The sequence below is a fragment of the Orcinus orca genome, chromosome 1 (genome assembly GCF_937001465.1).
Source record: "Orcinus orca chromosome 1, mOrcOrc1.1, whole genome shotgun sequence".
Lineage (NCBI taxonomy): Eukaryota > Metazoa > Chordata > Mammalia > Artiodactyla > Delphinidae > Orcinus > Orcinus orca.
The window spans coordinates 204,720,790-204,737,523 of NC_064559.1; the positions used below are offsets into that span (position 1 = coordinate 204,720,790).

Consider the following 16,734-nt stretch of genomic DNA (forward strand, 5'->3'; position numbering starts at 1 on the left):
AATTTAAACATCAGGTAAAGTAGAAAACACCTTTTAAAAAAGCAATATAAATGAATTTGGAAGGGAGGTGAAATTGATGTGTTTATTTTAACGGGAATTTGACAAAGTCCTGGCACACTTCAAACTTGCAAAAATATGAACAATTTCTTTTAAAGTTTCCATTCACTAATTTCAAGCCATATAAAATAATACTGTCGAACACCTACATAAAGTATATTTGGGGCCTGTTTACATTCCTCTTGATCTTTGTTGGAAAAAGCAGGCGACAGGCGAATCACATATTTAACAGCACCGATATCACTATGCCAGATGTAAAAATATGAAGCATCCAAACCAACAGCCTCAACATAATGTGCTTCATAAGAAAGATGTCCAGATACAAAAACCCCTCTCCTTCCGCTAATTATTTCTTCTGCTACTCTTTACTCTTCTCCTCTCTTCCTGTAAGGACCTGGCACTTCAATAGGGCGGAAAAGGGACCGTCCAACGTAGAATTTTACAAGCCCTATGATTCGCACACAGACGGTAAAAGATTTCCCAAAACCTTTCCCCATACTGCAACGATTTGAACACTCTAGATAACTGACAGTGCCCTCGGTTTGCATCCTTCACTCGACTATTGTTGGACACTTTTCATTAACTTCATGAAGCAATTCAACTGACTCTTCCCTCTGCAGAGGTCCAACACACACAACACGCTTTTGTTGGGTGAAATGATGGGGTGCCTGCTGCCTGTCCTGTACTATCGTTTGATTTTCTAATTAGGATATGAATGTGACTAGTCATGGCTTATATTTGTGCCCAACTAAATTACACAAATTCAGGCCAAATCTTCCGCCTCAGTGTCAAAGATGTAAAACAGAAGCGGGAACTTTATTGCACACATTGTGGGAGTGCAGCAAGCCAGGGGAAATTCTGGTGCAAAGCACCTGATGCCGTTGTTGAAGCCACTTGCTGTTGAGTCCGTGATAAAAATGGAATTGGCCTTCCTTTCCCCTTCTCTTGCACTAAGAGAGTTCTTAATGAGCGCACGGTGAATTACCAGTAGCTGGTTTCATAAAAATAAAGATGACGGGGCTATCCTGGTGGCGCAGTGGTTGAGAGTCCACCTGCCGATGCAGGGGACATGGGTTCGTGCCCCGGTCCGGGAAGATCCCACATGCCGCAGAGCGGCTGGGCCCGTGAGCCATGGCCGCTGAGCCTGCGAGTCCGGAGCCTGTGCTTCGCAACAGGAGAGGCCACAGCAGTGAGAGGCCCGCGTACCGCCAAAGTAAATAAATAAATAAATAAATAAATAAATAAATGAGACGAACTCAGAAGAAAACAGAAGCAAAGTTTCTCATCACCCCTATTCCTGTGACCCTCTGTTCTGCCTTCCTCCCTCAAAAAGCAAAATAAAATAACCCTGTCACCATCAACTCCGCAATTTTAGGGAAATTTGCTAATTTTCACCATTCATCACTTAAAGCTAGAGATAAATCAAGGTGCAAAGAGGAGTAAATCCTCGCCTTTGCAGTGGTTACACTGGAGTGACTTCCAGTAACCCAAGAAAAAAGGAGGGGACTTCAGGTTGAAAAACACCTTTGGATCCAAGATGATTATGATTGGCCAATTGAGAGAGATCTGTGTTTGAGAGACCCGGATTTGTAACTGTATAAATCAATGGAATACAGGATACTCAGGGGCTATCTACGATGAACTATGTGCTGTTAAATGCGTCGTGTAGGGTAAGTAATCCCTGGTGAGAAGAAGCGAGGTTCCTGACAGTCCTCACTCAAGAGATGCTTCCTAGGTGTTTTCCACTCTCCTACAAAAGACCTGCACACTCTAATCTCCAGAATGCACACTGTATTTTCTGCACAAGGGGGACGGGAGAACAGAGCTTGCCTAATAACGAACCTGGGGTTGGAGGGAGCCTTGGCACTTTGCACCTGACACGTAAAACTGATGCACTGTCTCCAGTGACACATATTTGGAATGTCACCAGTTCCGGCACTCCTGTGTGCTACATACACATCTATCTCCTAAAAATGTGAGCATTCGTTAGCCATTTTAAAATACTAAAAATATTCAAAAATTAATGACACTAACAACCAAAGCCAAGTCCTTTTTAACCCAGACAGATCACAACTAGAGGGCAAAAGAAAATGACCAACACGCAGGTCCAAAACCCCATTCCAACACTGCAGAGCCACACGTGCGCATCTGAGAAGATTAAATTGCCCGTGAAAGGTTCCTACGCTCGTACTCTGAAGTAGATAGATACCCAGAATCCTGTTAACAAGCGTTAGACCAAAGCCAACTCAAGGTTTAACAAGGACTGACTATAAAAGCCGGGCAGTGCCTAGAATGAGAGACGCCTCTTCAAACAGAAATGCTGCGTTTTAGTAAGAAATCAGTACTCTGTCAGGAGTTCCCTGACAAATATGGTCATCAGTGGCACAAGGAAATAGTTGCAAAGCAGCTGTTAATCAGAGAAACACATCGTAGAACGCTGATGCTAGCACTCGTGAAAAAATGCAACGGGCTAATTATGAAGCTATATATCTCACTAAAGAGACCGTGTTCCTTGAGACTCCAGGCAAAGCACTCTTGGTTCCAGGGTTCTAGGACAACATAATTCTGGTTTTCTGCATCCAGAATTCTTTCTTATCTGCGGCTGACAGTCCCAGCCAGGCTCACCGTTGTTTCTCATTTCTACCTGCCCTCTTCCTAGGTAGGGAACAGGCTGGGGAGGGCAACCACCCTGAAGCAGGGGCATTCCCAACCCACATTCCAAGATCCTGCACGAATACATCCAAAAGGTGTCAGATCCTAAAGCAGAATAAGAGAAAACCTATGAGTATGCCAAAGAAATGTCAGAATCATCTTTCTAAGTGTGGCAGGAGAGCTGCCCCCAGCCGCCAAAATGAAAAGAAAAAAAAAAAAGGGAAGAAGGAGAGGAAGCAATAAACAGAATATAGAGACTGCTGCATTTGAAATCTCCAAGGGAGAAAGGGAGTCTGGCAGAAAGCTGCTCTCACAGTGTGAAATGCAACTCTGGGAAGCCGAGGGTCTAGCAGGCAGGTAAGAGGGGAAAGTTAATATGCAGAGGAAGGCTCGATCAGCCAAAATTCAATACGATCCTCTGCAAGGACAAGGAGGAACAAGGCTCCCCGAAACCAGACTCGTGGGAGTGGGGGGAGGGCACCACGCCCGCTCGGAGCACAGCCACTGGAATGGCAAGAGGGGAATAACCTTGAGCCGGCCGTGCCGAGGCGGCCGCAGCGCAGAGCCAAAGTGCCCCCTAGCCGTCACGCGAGCCCGAACGAAGTGTTTTCACTCGGGGAAAATGAAATGTTTTGCAAGATGAAACAGAATGAAAATTGAGGTTTTAGGTAATTACTAGTTGGCATTTACATATCACGGGCTGGTTCAACACCTATTCATTTTCCTCTTTTATTTTCAATTTTTTTAAATTGCTCATTAAAAATGAACAGATGACAGTGACAGGGATTTTTCCCCCCTCTTTCTCCTTCTCTGAGGGTTACAAAATCAAGATGTACTTTTCGCCCGTTTATCTACAATTAACACACACACACACACACACACACACACACACACACACAAAGGTATGTTTCATTTACATCAGAGGGGGAAAAGGACAGGGGAAAGTCAACAAAAGCCAGGAAGTTCAAAAATAAAGACAGTGAATTGTACTTGAGCCAGCCTCCTGCACCTGGGTGAGCAGTGAGCTAGCGAGAGCCCTGGTGCTCAAGGAGTTAACGGAAAGAGCCTCTCTTTCAACTTGGAATTTCCTGGGTTTTGTCATTGTATCCTTCCCATTGTTGATTTGGGTTACAACCCTATACTAATTAAGCTGTGGGCCCTAATTTCCTTTGTTTTACTTTCCTCTGTCCTTTTGTTTTTCACATTAAAGAAATAAAATATCTCTGGTAGAAGTGCACAGAGTTGACATGATAGAACACAATATTTGTTAAGGTCTATTGTGTAAATCTGCATGAATTCCACAGCATGCATTATTGACCCTAGTCTCTCTTAAAACACATTGATATACGCAGTAAAAGCCTTTATGAAGAGTGGCAACGTCATATGCACAACAACTACCCTTCCAAGTGAACTATCTCTGCGTGTAAATTTTTCTTCTTGGCCCTAGTTAAAAACATTGCATGAACTACTTGTCAGAATGTCATTGTTTTGTTATCTTATTAAACTAGTTCTTCCAGAAATGTATGTGGAAATAAAAAGCATCTTAAGCCAACAGGCACTATTTAATATCAAGTGACAGTGATTTTAGGGACACAAGGGTGACTTTGGAGAGTACTTTGGGTGCCAACTTGCAGCCCAAAGGAGCTGGTGCTTGAGTAGCAAAGCCTGACAAGCAGAGCTGCTGATGCAGAGGGCAACCGTAACTACGCCATGGAAAGCGCTGTAGTGCACATGCTTGCCATAGAGGAAATAAAAACCCTTGTTTCTGGGTTGAGAAGATCAAAGTTCCTTTTTAGGAAAGGTTGAGAAGGAAAAGGATTTTCTCCTTCAGGGAGAAAGAAAAGCAAATTTAAATGCCTGTCCCCATGCATCCCCACCTGAATTTAGATAGCAGCCCCTCTAATTTTTGATGCAACCAACAAAGCAGTTACCCAAAGAGGAGAGAAAAAAAGGATGACATTTGCCTTTTCCTTAGCTTTGAAATCCAACTGGCAGCAAATTGTTTGAAGTCCTGTTTAGAGAAGAAACCGTAATAGCCTCCACACTGAAAAGAGGAGGAAAATGCCATTATACACGGATCACGGTAGCAGTGACCTCGGCAGAGAAGGCAAACGAGCTGGCTGCAAGTTGGAGGGTGGCGGGCGTGCCAGGAACAAAAAGAAAAAGGTTTATGTGTGCCAGCACTGTGTGGCAAGAGTTGGGTGCTCGGTCCCAGGAGATACCAAGAAAAGGCAAGGAGTTCGATTTCCTAACACGGTGCCTTTCAACAGCGCGTTGACTGCTGCTTTTTCCAGTTTCCCTTGCTTTTGTATTTTCCATATTCTTCTAATTCCCCTGCACTGTTAAAGAGGAAGCAGAGAGCACCCAGGCTTCATGTTGTAAAATTAATGAAGGTGTCAAGCTGTTGAGCTGAATCACTCCAAAGGAATGTAATGACTCAGTGTCCAAGATGCTCCCTAGGAGGACTGTGAGCTCACTCAGTGGCAGTGGCTGGTGACTCCAACACTAAAAATATGTAGCAGACAGTGCCCAGGACCTTCCTAAAGATACCACTGCCTCTACTTCCTAGTCCCTTTCTCTCCACCACAAGTTGAATTTGATGCTTTCCGAAGGTTACTTCTCCCAAACTCCAGCACCTTCGCATGCTCAGCAGACGAAACTTCGGTTCCCACTTCTTCTGAAGCCAGGCCAGACAGAGATTGGTAAAGCTCTCTCTAAGCATATGCACTATTGAGATGTGGGATGATTAGGAAGGGGACGAAGATGGACAGTGACACCTTCACGTGTCAAGTTAACTGGGGGTTAGACGCTGAATAGATGACCACCAGGTGGTGCAGGGCGGGGTCCCTTCACGGTGGCTTGAGCACCTTCTGCTCTGAGGGCAACAAGATGGGCTCCTGGATTCCAAGGAAGATAAGCTCTGGATCAGGGAATTCTGTCTAGCATCACCCCACATAGAGCAAAAACCTAAAACTTTGAGGAGTCGCTAAATGACACTCCTACCAGACATCCTACAAGAAAGTTGGAGAAAGACTAAATGTTAAAAAATAGATTTGAATACCAAAAAAGTAGTAGTCACAGCTCAGAAACAGCTCGAATCCAAAAAGATAGCAAGAAAAAACTTGGAAATGACAAATGTGGGTAGCCTTTAAATCGTCTTCAGATCTCTAGAAAGCAGAAAAAAACAATTCTCTTTTCTCTCAAAAAAAACAATTTTCTCTCATTCTAGGCACTGCCCAGCTTTTATAGTCAGTCCGAACAATTAAGATCTGCTACTAAGAGAAGACCACCAAGTCCTGGTTCCTGCTATTATCTAAGATTCTTCTATGGCCTGAGGGAAAAACTAGAAGTACAAGTTCCAAAAGTATGATTCAGAATAGAGAGAAAGCTGGCACTCAAAAATCTTCAAATTTACAGTAAGATGACAGGAATTAGAAACTGTTTATTTTATTTTATTTATTTATTTTTTTGTGGTACACGGGCCTCTCACTGTCGCGGCCTCTCCCGTTGCGGAGCACAGGCTCCGCACGCGCAGGCCCAGCGGCCATGGCTCACGGGCCCAGCCGCTCCGTGGCATGTGGGATCTTCTGGGACCAGGGCACGAACCCGTGTCCCCTACATCGGGAGGCGGACTCCCAACTGCTGCACCACCAGATGAGGCCCTAGAAACTGTTTCTATTCAAACAGTCAAATGAAATCAGCTCCTCTCAGGGGAAAGTCGTCCTCTTCACCAAGCACACTGGCCCCTGGGAGTGCACAGGAACAGACCCTCTGCCAAGACAGTAAGATCAGGGGAACCAGCTCTGGCAGCAAGTGGGGTCACATCCGTTTGAAGTAAGCTGGTGGCCAGTTCAACTGTCTAAAAAAGGGTATCTAACATGGGTCAGGCCTCTCTCGCCGACTTCAAGAGTAACTCACCCACACGAGCGTAGCACAGAGAAGCAAGACAAGCCATGCCTCTGACACGGATGATGAATGAGTCATCGCTTTTTACACATCTTTCGGAGGCACTGAGATAAGGACTGTGGAACTGATTCTTGTACCCATTGTCAGATCTGTACCCACAGACTGTCTTTAGCACCAAGATGTAAATTTGAAAGAGAATCTAAATCAAGAGATATCAGTCCAGTTGCCTCCTCTGATAAACCCCAATTTAGAAATTTTTAGCTCAGCAAAAAAATCCGCTGCACACAGAAAGAATTAAATGGTAATCATCATGGCTTTGAACCATTCAGTAACCTTTCACTAAACACCATAAACATTCCTATCATCAACAACCACAGCTTCCAATAAACAAATACACTTTTAAAAATAAACGATTCAGGGCTTCCCAGGTGGCGCAGTGGTTGAGAGTCCGCCTGCCGATGCAGGGGACACGGGTTCGTGCCCCGGTCTGGGAGGATCCCACATGCCGCGGAGCGGCTGGGCCCGTGAGCCATGGCCGCTGAGCCTGTGCGTCCAGAGCCTGTGCTCCGCAACGGGAGAGGCCACAACAGTGAGAGGCCCGCGTGCCGCAAAGGAAAAGGAGAAAAAAATTAAAAAAAAATAAACGATTCAACAAAGGCCTATTAGACACCACTGCCATCTTGGCCATGAGGCTCTCAGTACAGGTCTCCTACCTCTAACAGGAAGATAAAAAGGAAGGTCTTTCTGCCCTCCATCTGATGTTCCTAGCAATCCTGGTCACCTAAAATGAGCATGTATTTTACTTACAATTAACGCAAAACTTAAAACAGTTTTCACCATTAAGCAAATCCGTCCTATTGAGCACCCCCTCCTCCTCTAAATCAATGGGAACTCATTTCTAATTCCTTCCAGCTCTGTCTGGGAAACAGACAGAGGTTCACTTTTTGTTATCAGAAGGATTAAGAATCACCATCTTGCTGTGCAATCTTCTTGATTCTCCACACCCCAATTGTGCTAGGGTGAAAGACTTTGAGATCACAAAAATCCCTACATCTCCTCAATTTGGCAAAAGCTTCCTGAGACATCACTCATGGTTTTCTGTTCACTGTCCTTTCTCTCTCTCTTCTTGCCTGTTTAAACACATGGACACAGAGTTATTAACTTTTACAGGAAAACCAAATAAAATAATGTCGAAGCAAAAATGCGGTGATGTCAGGCTGCAGCTAGCACCATTCATCTGTGGGAATCTGATTAGCGCTCTAGTGGCAGAGCTACCTGGAAAAGTGCTCACAATCAAATAAAAAAATGATACCAAAACATTAACCTGATGGCTAAAAACTCCACATTTAAACAGTTAAAGTAATAAAGGAGCTTTTATTGAGTATTTTTTATATTTCATTATGCCCCAAATTGACGAGGACTCCCGGATACATTTTCTAGACTTTCGGTTCCTCAAATCAAATGCTCTCTTGGACTTTTTTTTTTAAACTAAAAGGAAACAGCATTTCTTGTAAATTTGAATGAAAGGATTAAAGCTTCTCCTACAATATCAATATCAGCTTTGAGTGCAAACACAGCCAAACACTGCAACAAACAGAAGCCTTTTTTGGTTTATGTACTTTTAAAAATAAATAAATTTATTTATTTTTGGCCGTGTTGGGTCTTCGTTGCTGCGCACGGAACTTTCTCTAGTGCGGCAAGCAGGGGCTACTCTTAGTTGCGGTGTGTGGGCTTCTCATTGCAGAGCACGGGCTTTAGGCACGCGGGCTTCACTAGTTGTGGTACGTGGGCTCAGTAGTTGTGGCTCGCGGGCTCTAGAGTGCAGACTCAGTAGTTGTGGCGCACAGGCTTAGTTGCTCCACGGCATGTGGGATCTTGACGCACCAGGGCTCGAACCCGTGTCCCCTGCATTGGCAGGCGGATTCTTAACCACTGTGCCACCAGTGAAGCCCTGGTTTATGTACTTTAATCCTAAACCTGCCCACAGCCAGCAGAGAATTTTCCTCCATGATTTTACCTCACACAAACGCTCTATTTCCTCATTCACACACATTTTGCTCAAAGTTTGTAGGAAACAGGGACTTCCCTGGTGGTCCAGTGGTTAAGACTCCAAATTCCCAATGCAGGGGGCCTGGGTTTGATCCCTGGTCGGGGAACTAGATCCCACGTGCATGCCGCAACTAAGAGTTCGCATGCCACAACTAAAGACCCTGCGTGCTGCAACTAAGAACCAGTGCAGCCAAACAAATGTTCAAAGTTGGCAGGGAACAGAATGTGGCAGAGTGGCAGGGCAGAAAGCAGGCCGGGCCTCAAGAAACCTGCACACCGAGTCCAACCCTAACGCTATGTCCTCAAACCCGGCCCCTCACGCCCCGACTCTGTGCCTCAGCGTCCTTCATTTCTGTAAGATAAGGGCTTAAATAGATGGCCTTCTGGACCCTCCAAGCTGCATCATTTTATAATTTCCAGTTGACTCCAGCAGGCAGCCTATGATACCTAGGCCAGGGAAATGGGCAAGGGTCAAGGACCAGAACCAACCATTCGAGAGCTCGGCTCTCCAATCTCACCCAATCAAAAAAAGGAGACAACCAACAAAGAAGGAGAAGGAGAGAGGGAAAGAGAGAAGAAATCGCTGTTGTCAAAAAAGAAATGACAAATTCCACATATATTACACATAGCAAAGATTTATTCACACTACTTATTATTTATTTCGTATACAAGCTTAGTTAAATGGTGTCCAAATCACAGAAGATTAAAAACTGCAAATGAGAAAGGAGAATTGAGCCAGCTAGCAAGAGATACTCACAGACCAAAGACCAGATAGTGAAAAAAGCCTAGCAACAAATGTCAGGAGAGAATCGTCTATGAAAAGCAAACAGAAAACTCAAAAAGTTTATCAGTCCAGGGTCATTCGGCACAGATGGGGTCATTCAGAGGAGGGGCAAATACACAACAGATCTATATTTCAACAGGTTTTGAAAACAGAATCTACACTTCCAACACAATATAAACATGTACATCTAAAATGATGATACTGAGTCATCAGGATTGAATTATAGTCTACTCTGCCTAATAAAGCGAGAAAGCATATAACCCATTTTATGTAATTCCCAGCCAAAAGTTTTAAAGTGTTTTGTTTTGTTTTCATATGGATCTCGATGGCCATCGGGAAAATGTGGCTATCCAGAATGACTTATTGCAGGAGGGTGGCAGAGATGGTGGCTTCCCTGACCTGAACAAAAACAGTTTTTATTCAAGTTAGTTAAGAAGCAGGAAGCCAAAGATTAAATGATGAATAGTTACTAAGCATTCACTGGGTCCACACAGCACACCAGGCACTTAAAAAACCAAGAAGAACAAGCAAAGATGCTGCTTTTGCAGTTACAATCTAGAACAAGGAAAGCCATCCGGCCCCATACATGACCTAGGACTCCCCTCCTCAACAACCTTGACAAATGATCAGTGAGCCTCCACTCAAATGCTTATAATGAACAGAGAACTCACTCTCTTAAAAGATTATCAATTCATTTTCAGGAGTCCTTCTTTAAACTGAGTTGAAATCTGCTTTCCTGAACCTTCTATCCATTGACTCTAGTTTTCTGCAGGAGAATACTACTAACTGATCCACTTTTTGAAATAATGCTGGGTAAGGAATGAGGATAGGCCTCTGTCACTTGGCTATCTTTTCTATAAAAGCATTTCCCTTACTCTGCTTATTAACTAAATGTGAACACCCGTTTCACTGTATAACAGTTTCATGCTCTTAAGCTTGGTAATAGCAGCCTTGCCCTTTCTGGGAGAGCCAAGGCTACACCTGTAATGTCAGAATGCATTAGCAATAATAAAGGCCACAGTAATGCAAGAGACGACTTCATACACACGTCATTCCAGAATGGCTAAATTCAATCAAATATGGCCGTGCTTCCTACAATGCTATGATCACTAGGGCCAGCGCGTGTGACGTGGGCCCACTTACTGGAAGCCGCTGGAAAGAGAAAGTGAGCGCTCTGCTTTGAGACTATAATGGACAGAGTTTTTACCAGCCCGTAAGTGGTTTGGCATCCTTCTTTCCCAGGAATTACCTAGAAATTCATTTAACATCTAAAGACTACAAATGAACTTCAGAAGGCTAAAAGTACATGAAGAGAAGGGCAGCGGGGCTCGTATTCTCTCACCCTCATCTTAAAGATATATGATCCTGGGCTTCCCTGGTGGCGCAGTGGTTGAGAGTCCGCCTGCCGATGCAGGGGACGCGGGTTCGTGCCCCAGTCCGGGAGGATCCCACATGCCGCGGAGCGGCTGGGCCCGTGAGCCATGGCCGCTGGGTCTGCGCGTCCGGAGCCTGTGCTCCGCAGCGGGAGAGGCTGCAGCAGTGAGAGGCCCGCGTACCGCAAAGAAAAAAAAAAAAAAAGATATATGATCCTTATGGAGAGAAAAGTAAACTCCCAGAAGGTGGTAATCAAGAATCAAAGCCAGGGACTTCCCTGGTGGTACAGTGGTTAGGAATCCGCCTGCCAATGCAGGGGAGACGGGTTCAAGCCCTGGTCTGGGAAGATCCCACATACCGCGGAGCAACTAAGCCTGTGCACCACAACTGCTGAGCCTGCGCTCTAGAGCCCCCGAGCCACAACTACTGAGCCTGCGTGCCACAACTACTGAAGCCTGCGCGCCACAACTACTGAAGACTGTGCGCCTAGAGCCCGTGCTCTGCAACGAGAAGCCACCACAATGAGAAGCCCGCGCACCGCAACGAAGAGTAGCCCCCGCTCGCCACAACTAGAGAAAGCCCACGCACAGCAATGAAGACCCAACACAGCCAAAAATAAACAAATAAATTTATATATTTTTTAAAAAAAGAATCAAAGCCAAAGATGACCTGGTCTTAATTCTAACTCAGTCACTAACTTCTTCAGTAACTTTCAGAGAGTTGCTTACCTTTCCTGTTTCTGCTTCCTCATCTGTAAAATGGAACTATAACTGCATAGAGACTCACCAAAGTGTTACAAGGAATAATTAGTTAGCATTTATATAATACTTTTGATCTTCAAAGTAGCATTATTAGACTATAAAGTAGAGTAGACGTGGTTTGAAAAATCTTTTTAAAACCTAAAATAAAGTATGCAAGCAAATTCAGAGACGCAAAACAGGCTGACCTCATCTCCCAACAGCCAGATCTCTTTACCCCCATAGACAGCCATTTTCTGCCCTAATCTGTACTTGCATGTAGAGACAAAGGTATAAATCTTTTATTGGGAAAATTGGAGGAGGTGGAAAGAAGAGAGAAAGGAGAAAGAGAAGGTTAGAGGAGAGGCACTAAAGAAAACATAAAAGGGAAGAGAGATAAGAAGAGAGAAAAATAAGGGGCAAGGGGCTTCCCTGGTGGCACAGTGGTTAAGAACCACCTGCTAATTCACAGGACATGGGTTCAAGCCCTGGTCCGGGAAGATCACACATGCCATGGAGCAACTAAGCCCATGTGTCACAACTACTGAGCCTGCGCTCTAGATCCTGCGAGACACAACTACTGAGTCTGCATGCCACAACTACTGAAGCCCACGTGCCTAGAGCCTGTGCTCCGCAACAAGAGAAGCCACAGCAGTGAGAAGCCCGCACACCGCAACGAAGAGTGGCCCCCGCTCGCTGCAACTAGAGAAAGCCCGTGCACAGCAATGAAGACCCAACACAGCCAAAGATAAATAAATAAAACAAATTTTAAAAAAACTTTTTTAAGAAAGGAGGACAAGAAGGGAATAGAAAGCAGCAAGAAATAGAGAGGCAAATCCTAACCCCTAGAAGAAGAGCAAAAACAGGAAGAGAGGAAGAAAAACAAAGAGAAATGGAAAAGAAAACTTCATTAGGGAACAAATATAAAGTGTATCCTGTTTTCAGAGAAAAAAGAAGGTTAAATTTTTTTTAAGTTAATTAAAAAGAAAAAGCGGAGGACAAAGAGCAGAGGATAGAGAAAGAGAACATAAAGCTTTAAAGAGTATGTCTGGAAACCAGAAAGCTGGAAGGGAAATCATTAGCAAGTCCACAGTGCGTCTACAGTGATACTGCGTGGATCAATTCATTTAACGCTGCCCTGTACATTTACAGAAAAGTACCTCTGATATAATAAAGGCTCATAAACACGCAGAAATTGGGTTAGACCCGTTTCGAATTCCTGCCAAACAATGGTTCAGAAAAATGAAGCTTTATTTTAATTAGCTGGACTCATGAGTGATTTGATAACAGCAGATGCTGTCTGGATGCTTTCAGCTTGATGGGCTCCACATACATGAACTTAGAGTGGTTTTGATGCAATTAGGTGTTTCTTTCTGTTCCAATATGCCAGGCCCTAGGACCAAAACCTATGTGTAGCCCCTACATGTTACTGTATTTATCTACATGTTAATATTTCAAATCATGAAGATGAGAAAAGTGACCACATAATAGAAGTAGAAAAGTAGTTTTCAAAGTCACTGGTGAGTAGACGAAAATATTCTCGTGATGTATTTTTTCTTTCCACTGGGGAAAGAGAAGTTGGGTAGCTGAGAAAAAGCCACACAGGGCAGCATCGTATAGAAATATTTAAAGCCAAAGCTGAGACACAACAGACTGCGTACTTCCAGTTTTGCAATTCCAGTCCAGTGTTACGGCAAAGGATTAGCACGCTTAATGCACAGCCTGACCTGGGACTAAGTGGCCTTCAAAATGTTCTTTGTAATCAGGCATCCTATTATAACCCAGCTCACCGCTCCCTGAGACAGGCGGTGGTGTTCAGGACCACAACCCTGCAAGTCCAAGTATTTCCACCAGGTGCTTTCAAGCTGGGCATCTTACTGCCCCTCTCTCCCTTTTAAGCACTCTCTCTTCCAAAGAGCATTCTGTTTGCTTTTCCCCCAGCACTCACTGCCCTCTCTGCTAGGACCGCTTAGAATACCACCACCCACATGCACGGAGCTGCTAAAGGACCTGCATAAAGCCAGAGCGGCTTCCAGCATAGGTACTCACCTAATAGGAGGACCCGATCTGTTAATTTTCTGTCAGTTTGTCACAGCTGGCCTGAGAAGGGGAAGATTATGAGAAGGGGTGTAGGGAGAAAGCTCTCTACTAGGTGTGCCACTAGTCTTCCTGAAATTCTGAATCAGGCTTTCAAAATCGTTCACCCCCTGCTGAATGACAGGTAGTACAGAGGGTGGAAAAAGAGAGACGCCAGAGTTTTGACTGACTCCCTCGCACAGAAGCGGGGGGTGGGGGCACTTGAACCCCACGACTACCACTGCAAGCGCACAGGGAGAAACACACACCCCCTCACTCTCTCTCTGAGAGGACAAAACAGACATGATGACCTTCACACCAGCTCCCCTTCACTGGCGCTAACAAGCTGAGCACTGTAAATCAAGGATGAAATCCCTGTGCCAGGAAAGCAAAGGAGAAACATTTCTTCTGTAAAGAGCCCAAGGATGCTGCCTGCTTCTGAATCAGCATTTCAGGGCAAGTGTTTGGAAAGCAGGAAGCTCCATGCCAGCAACTGAAGGAAAAATATGTATTTATTATATATAGTAGGCCTTCTTCAAAAGTTATTTATTTCACAAAACCACTCTGCTAAATAGAGGTTTCAATCTAATTGGAACTGCAATCTGCATATTGTAAATGCACAAAATGACAGTCTTTGAGATTTTGTTCTCCTCCACAGTTTATGGGTTCACAATTAGTAGATTTCTCAACATACATACAAGAATGTAAGAGTACAGAGGAGTATCCTTTAAAATATATATAGGGACTTCCCTGGTGGCACAGTGGTTAAGAATCTGCCTGCCAATGCAAGGGACATGGGTTCGATGCCTGGTCTGGGAAGATCCCACATGCCGCGGAGCAACTAAGCCCATGCGCCACAACTACTGAGCCTGCGCTGTAGAGCCCGTGAGCCACAACTATTGAGCCCGTATGCCGCAACTACTGAAGCCCGCACACCTAGCACCCGTGCTCCGCAACAAGAGAAGCCACCGCAATGAGAAGCCCGTGCACCACAACGTAGAGTAGCCCCTGCTCACCGCAACTAGAGAAAAGCCTGTGCTCAGCAACACAGACCCAATGCAGCCAAAAATAAATAAATAAATAAATATTTTAATGCTTTAAAATATATATATTGTATAAAAAAATTTTTTTCAGCCCCTTGTATACCCCAGAGGAGGGGCAGAGGGTCCAAGCTGTGAAATGGGAGGATGCTTACAATACCTCCAAGGAGACAAAGCCAATCAGGGGAAAGGAGGCTGGTGGCAGCTGCCCGAGTGTTCAGGCACACAGGGCTTTGATGAGCCCCCATTCACCACTAGCCTTTTCTTTCCTTTCTCGGGGAGGCAAGGAGGGAATCCCTACTCATCCCAACTCTCTCCACTCCTATCCACATCCCAAATGAGCCATGGTTAATTAACAGAGATGCAAATAGTCACGGACTGAAATAAAGGTTTTTAACAGGAAGTAAAAGGAGACCTTATAAATCATACAGAAAAATAAAAAAGAAGAGGGAGAGAGAGAAAGTATCCAGAGCAAAAGGTCACACTACCAATAACTGAGGAAATGAAGAAGAAAAGGGACAGGTCAGGACTTCCCAAAAGGTCTAAAATTGTCTGCTTGTACCTCTGGGTTCACATCAAAAAGTGATTTATGACAGAGGAGACACTGTTCTGGGGAAGAGAAGTGGGTACCAAGATTCTGGAGTCCCATATGCGCCCGGGACTTATCTTCCTAGATTGCATCCAAATTAACCGTCTGCTCCCTGTTGCTCTCACTCACTTCAAGAAAAAAAAATTATTTAATTTTTTCAAACATTGCATCCCTAGAGCCCAAAGATATCCTTTGCTTCCTTAAAAACTAAGCATCTTCCAATTTACGGCAACTCCTTTCTGCCCTCCATACTCTGACAATGCCAGCCTCTCTGTCACAGGGTGTAACCTTCATTAAAAAAAAAAAAAAAACAGAGCTTCAGCTTCCCATTAAAAAAAAAAAAAAGATAGAAAGATAGGACGAATAAATATGGATTTGAAGGGGAATTCTGCCAAAACCCAAACCTCCCAAATCTGGTTCAGCCACATTCTTGCCCACAGCCTGTACTTCTCGGTGCCTCCCTGCATTTTTCAAAATGCAGCTGCACAGACCTCTTAAAATTCAGATTTCTAGCACCTATAATTACAGGGAGCTCGAGCCAGGCTCCTTTAATTAATGAACCTGACTCCTCTCTCTTCCGAGGAAATCTGCATAAGGGATATATCACAGGGGTGAACTGGCCCCTGATCAGTGCTATCTGCTCTCTCTGCCAGATGAGCCAGCACTGCACCTCCAACAGGAGCACGAAGTTGCCCCCACCCCGCCTCCACCATACAACCCGATCTGGCACAAGCCCATAATGCAGTTAAGGCCATAAGACATTTCTTGGAACTTAAGGGAAGAGAATGATGCTTTCCTGGGTGTGACCAGCCAAATCCAAAGAGAATGAGATTCTCCCCGGTTCAAATGCTCCCCTGATTTTACTCTCTTCCCTCTGCTGGGATGAAAAGCAGAGGGTGCAGGCAGAAGCCACTGTTCAAGGCTGGACAAGCAACAGAGGGAGTAGCCTGGGCTTCGAAAACTCTGGAAAAGAAATGAACACAACAAGCCTGGGATTGACATGCATCCCAAAGCTGAAACAAAACTGGTAAGAAAAGCCATGCCTCTTTAAAGCAAAACAGGTGGAAAGGGGTCATGATACTGAGGATACTGTTCACAGGTCTGGAGAAGAATTTGAGCACATCCCAAGGACGATATACTGACCACAAGAGCTGTTCCCAGGTGGTCCTCACTGATTCTTGATACTACTCCTTTCTAAGCCAATCCCTGATTAGCACTTTTTAAAGAACTGGTCTGCCTTCTGGCTGCTCTGGGCAGCACAGCCTAATGCTGTCTGTATCTGCTGCACGTGCCAGGACAGCCTATAGCCACTCTCCTGAAAGTGGGTAAAAGCTGGCTTGTAACCGTGTTCTCTGGAAAGGAGGCTGCCTTTGGCTATAACAAAGACTGGAAATGGTTGCAAACAAAGCCACAGATGCCAGAACAGACAAGGCCTGGGTCAAATCAAAACGACCCCAGGTAAAGTTTCAG

The 16,734-nt window shown here is 44.7% G+C and overlaps 1 protein-coding gene across 6 annotated transcripts in view; it reads right to left on the reverse strand.

The window, feature by feature from the left end:
• The window catches only part of PEX14 (peroxisomal biogenesis factor 14), a 140,442-nt gene that overhangs the window by 94,848 nt on the left and 28,860 nt on the right, over positions 1–16,734 (reverse strand). The window contains exon 1 of one of the 6 annotated variants that reach the window (XM_049712673.1): positions 10,791–10,961. The exons of 4 other annotated variants lie outside the window; for them this stretch is intronic. In XM_049712673.1, the coding sequence (XP_049568630.1) occupies positions 10,791–10,931 (141 nt within the window). In that variant the 5' untranslated portion in view covers positions 10,932–10,961. Of the gene's footprint in view, positions 1–10,790; positions 10,962–16,734 lie in introns of those variants that run through there. One more of the 6 variants, XM_012533969.3, reaches the window with a different exon arrangement.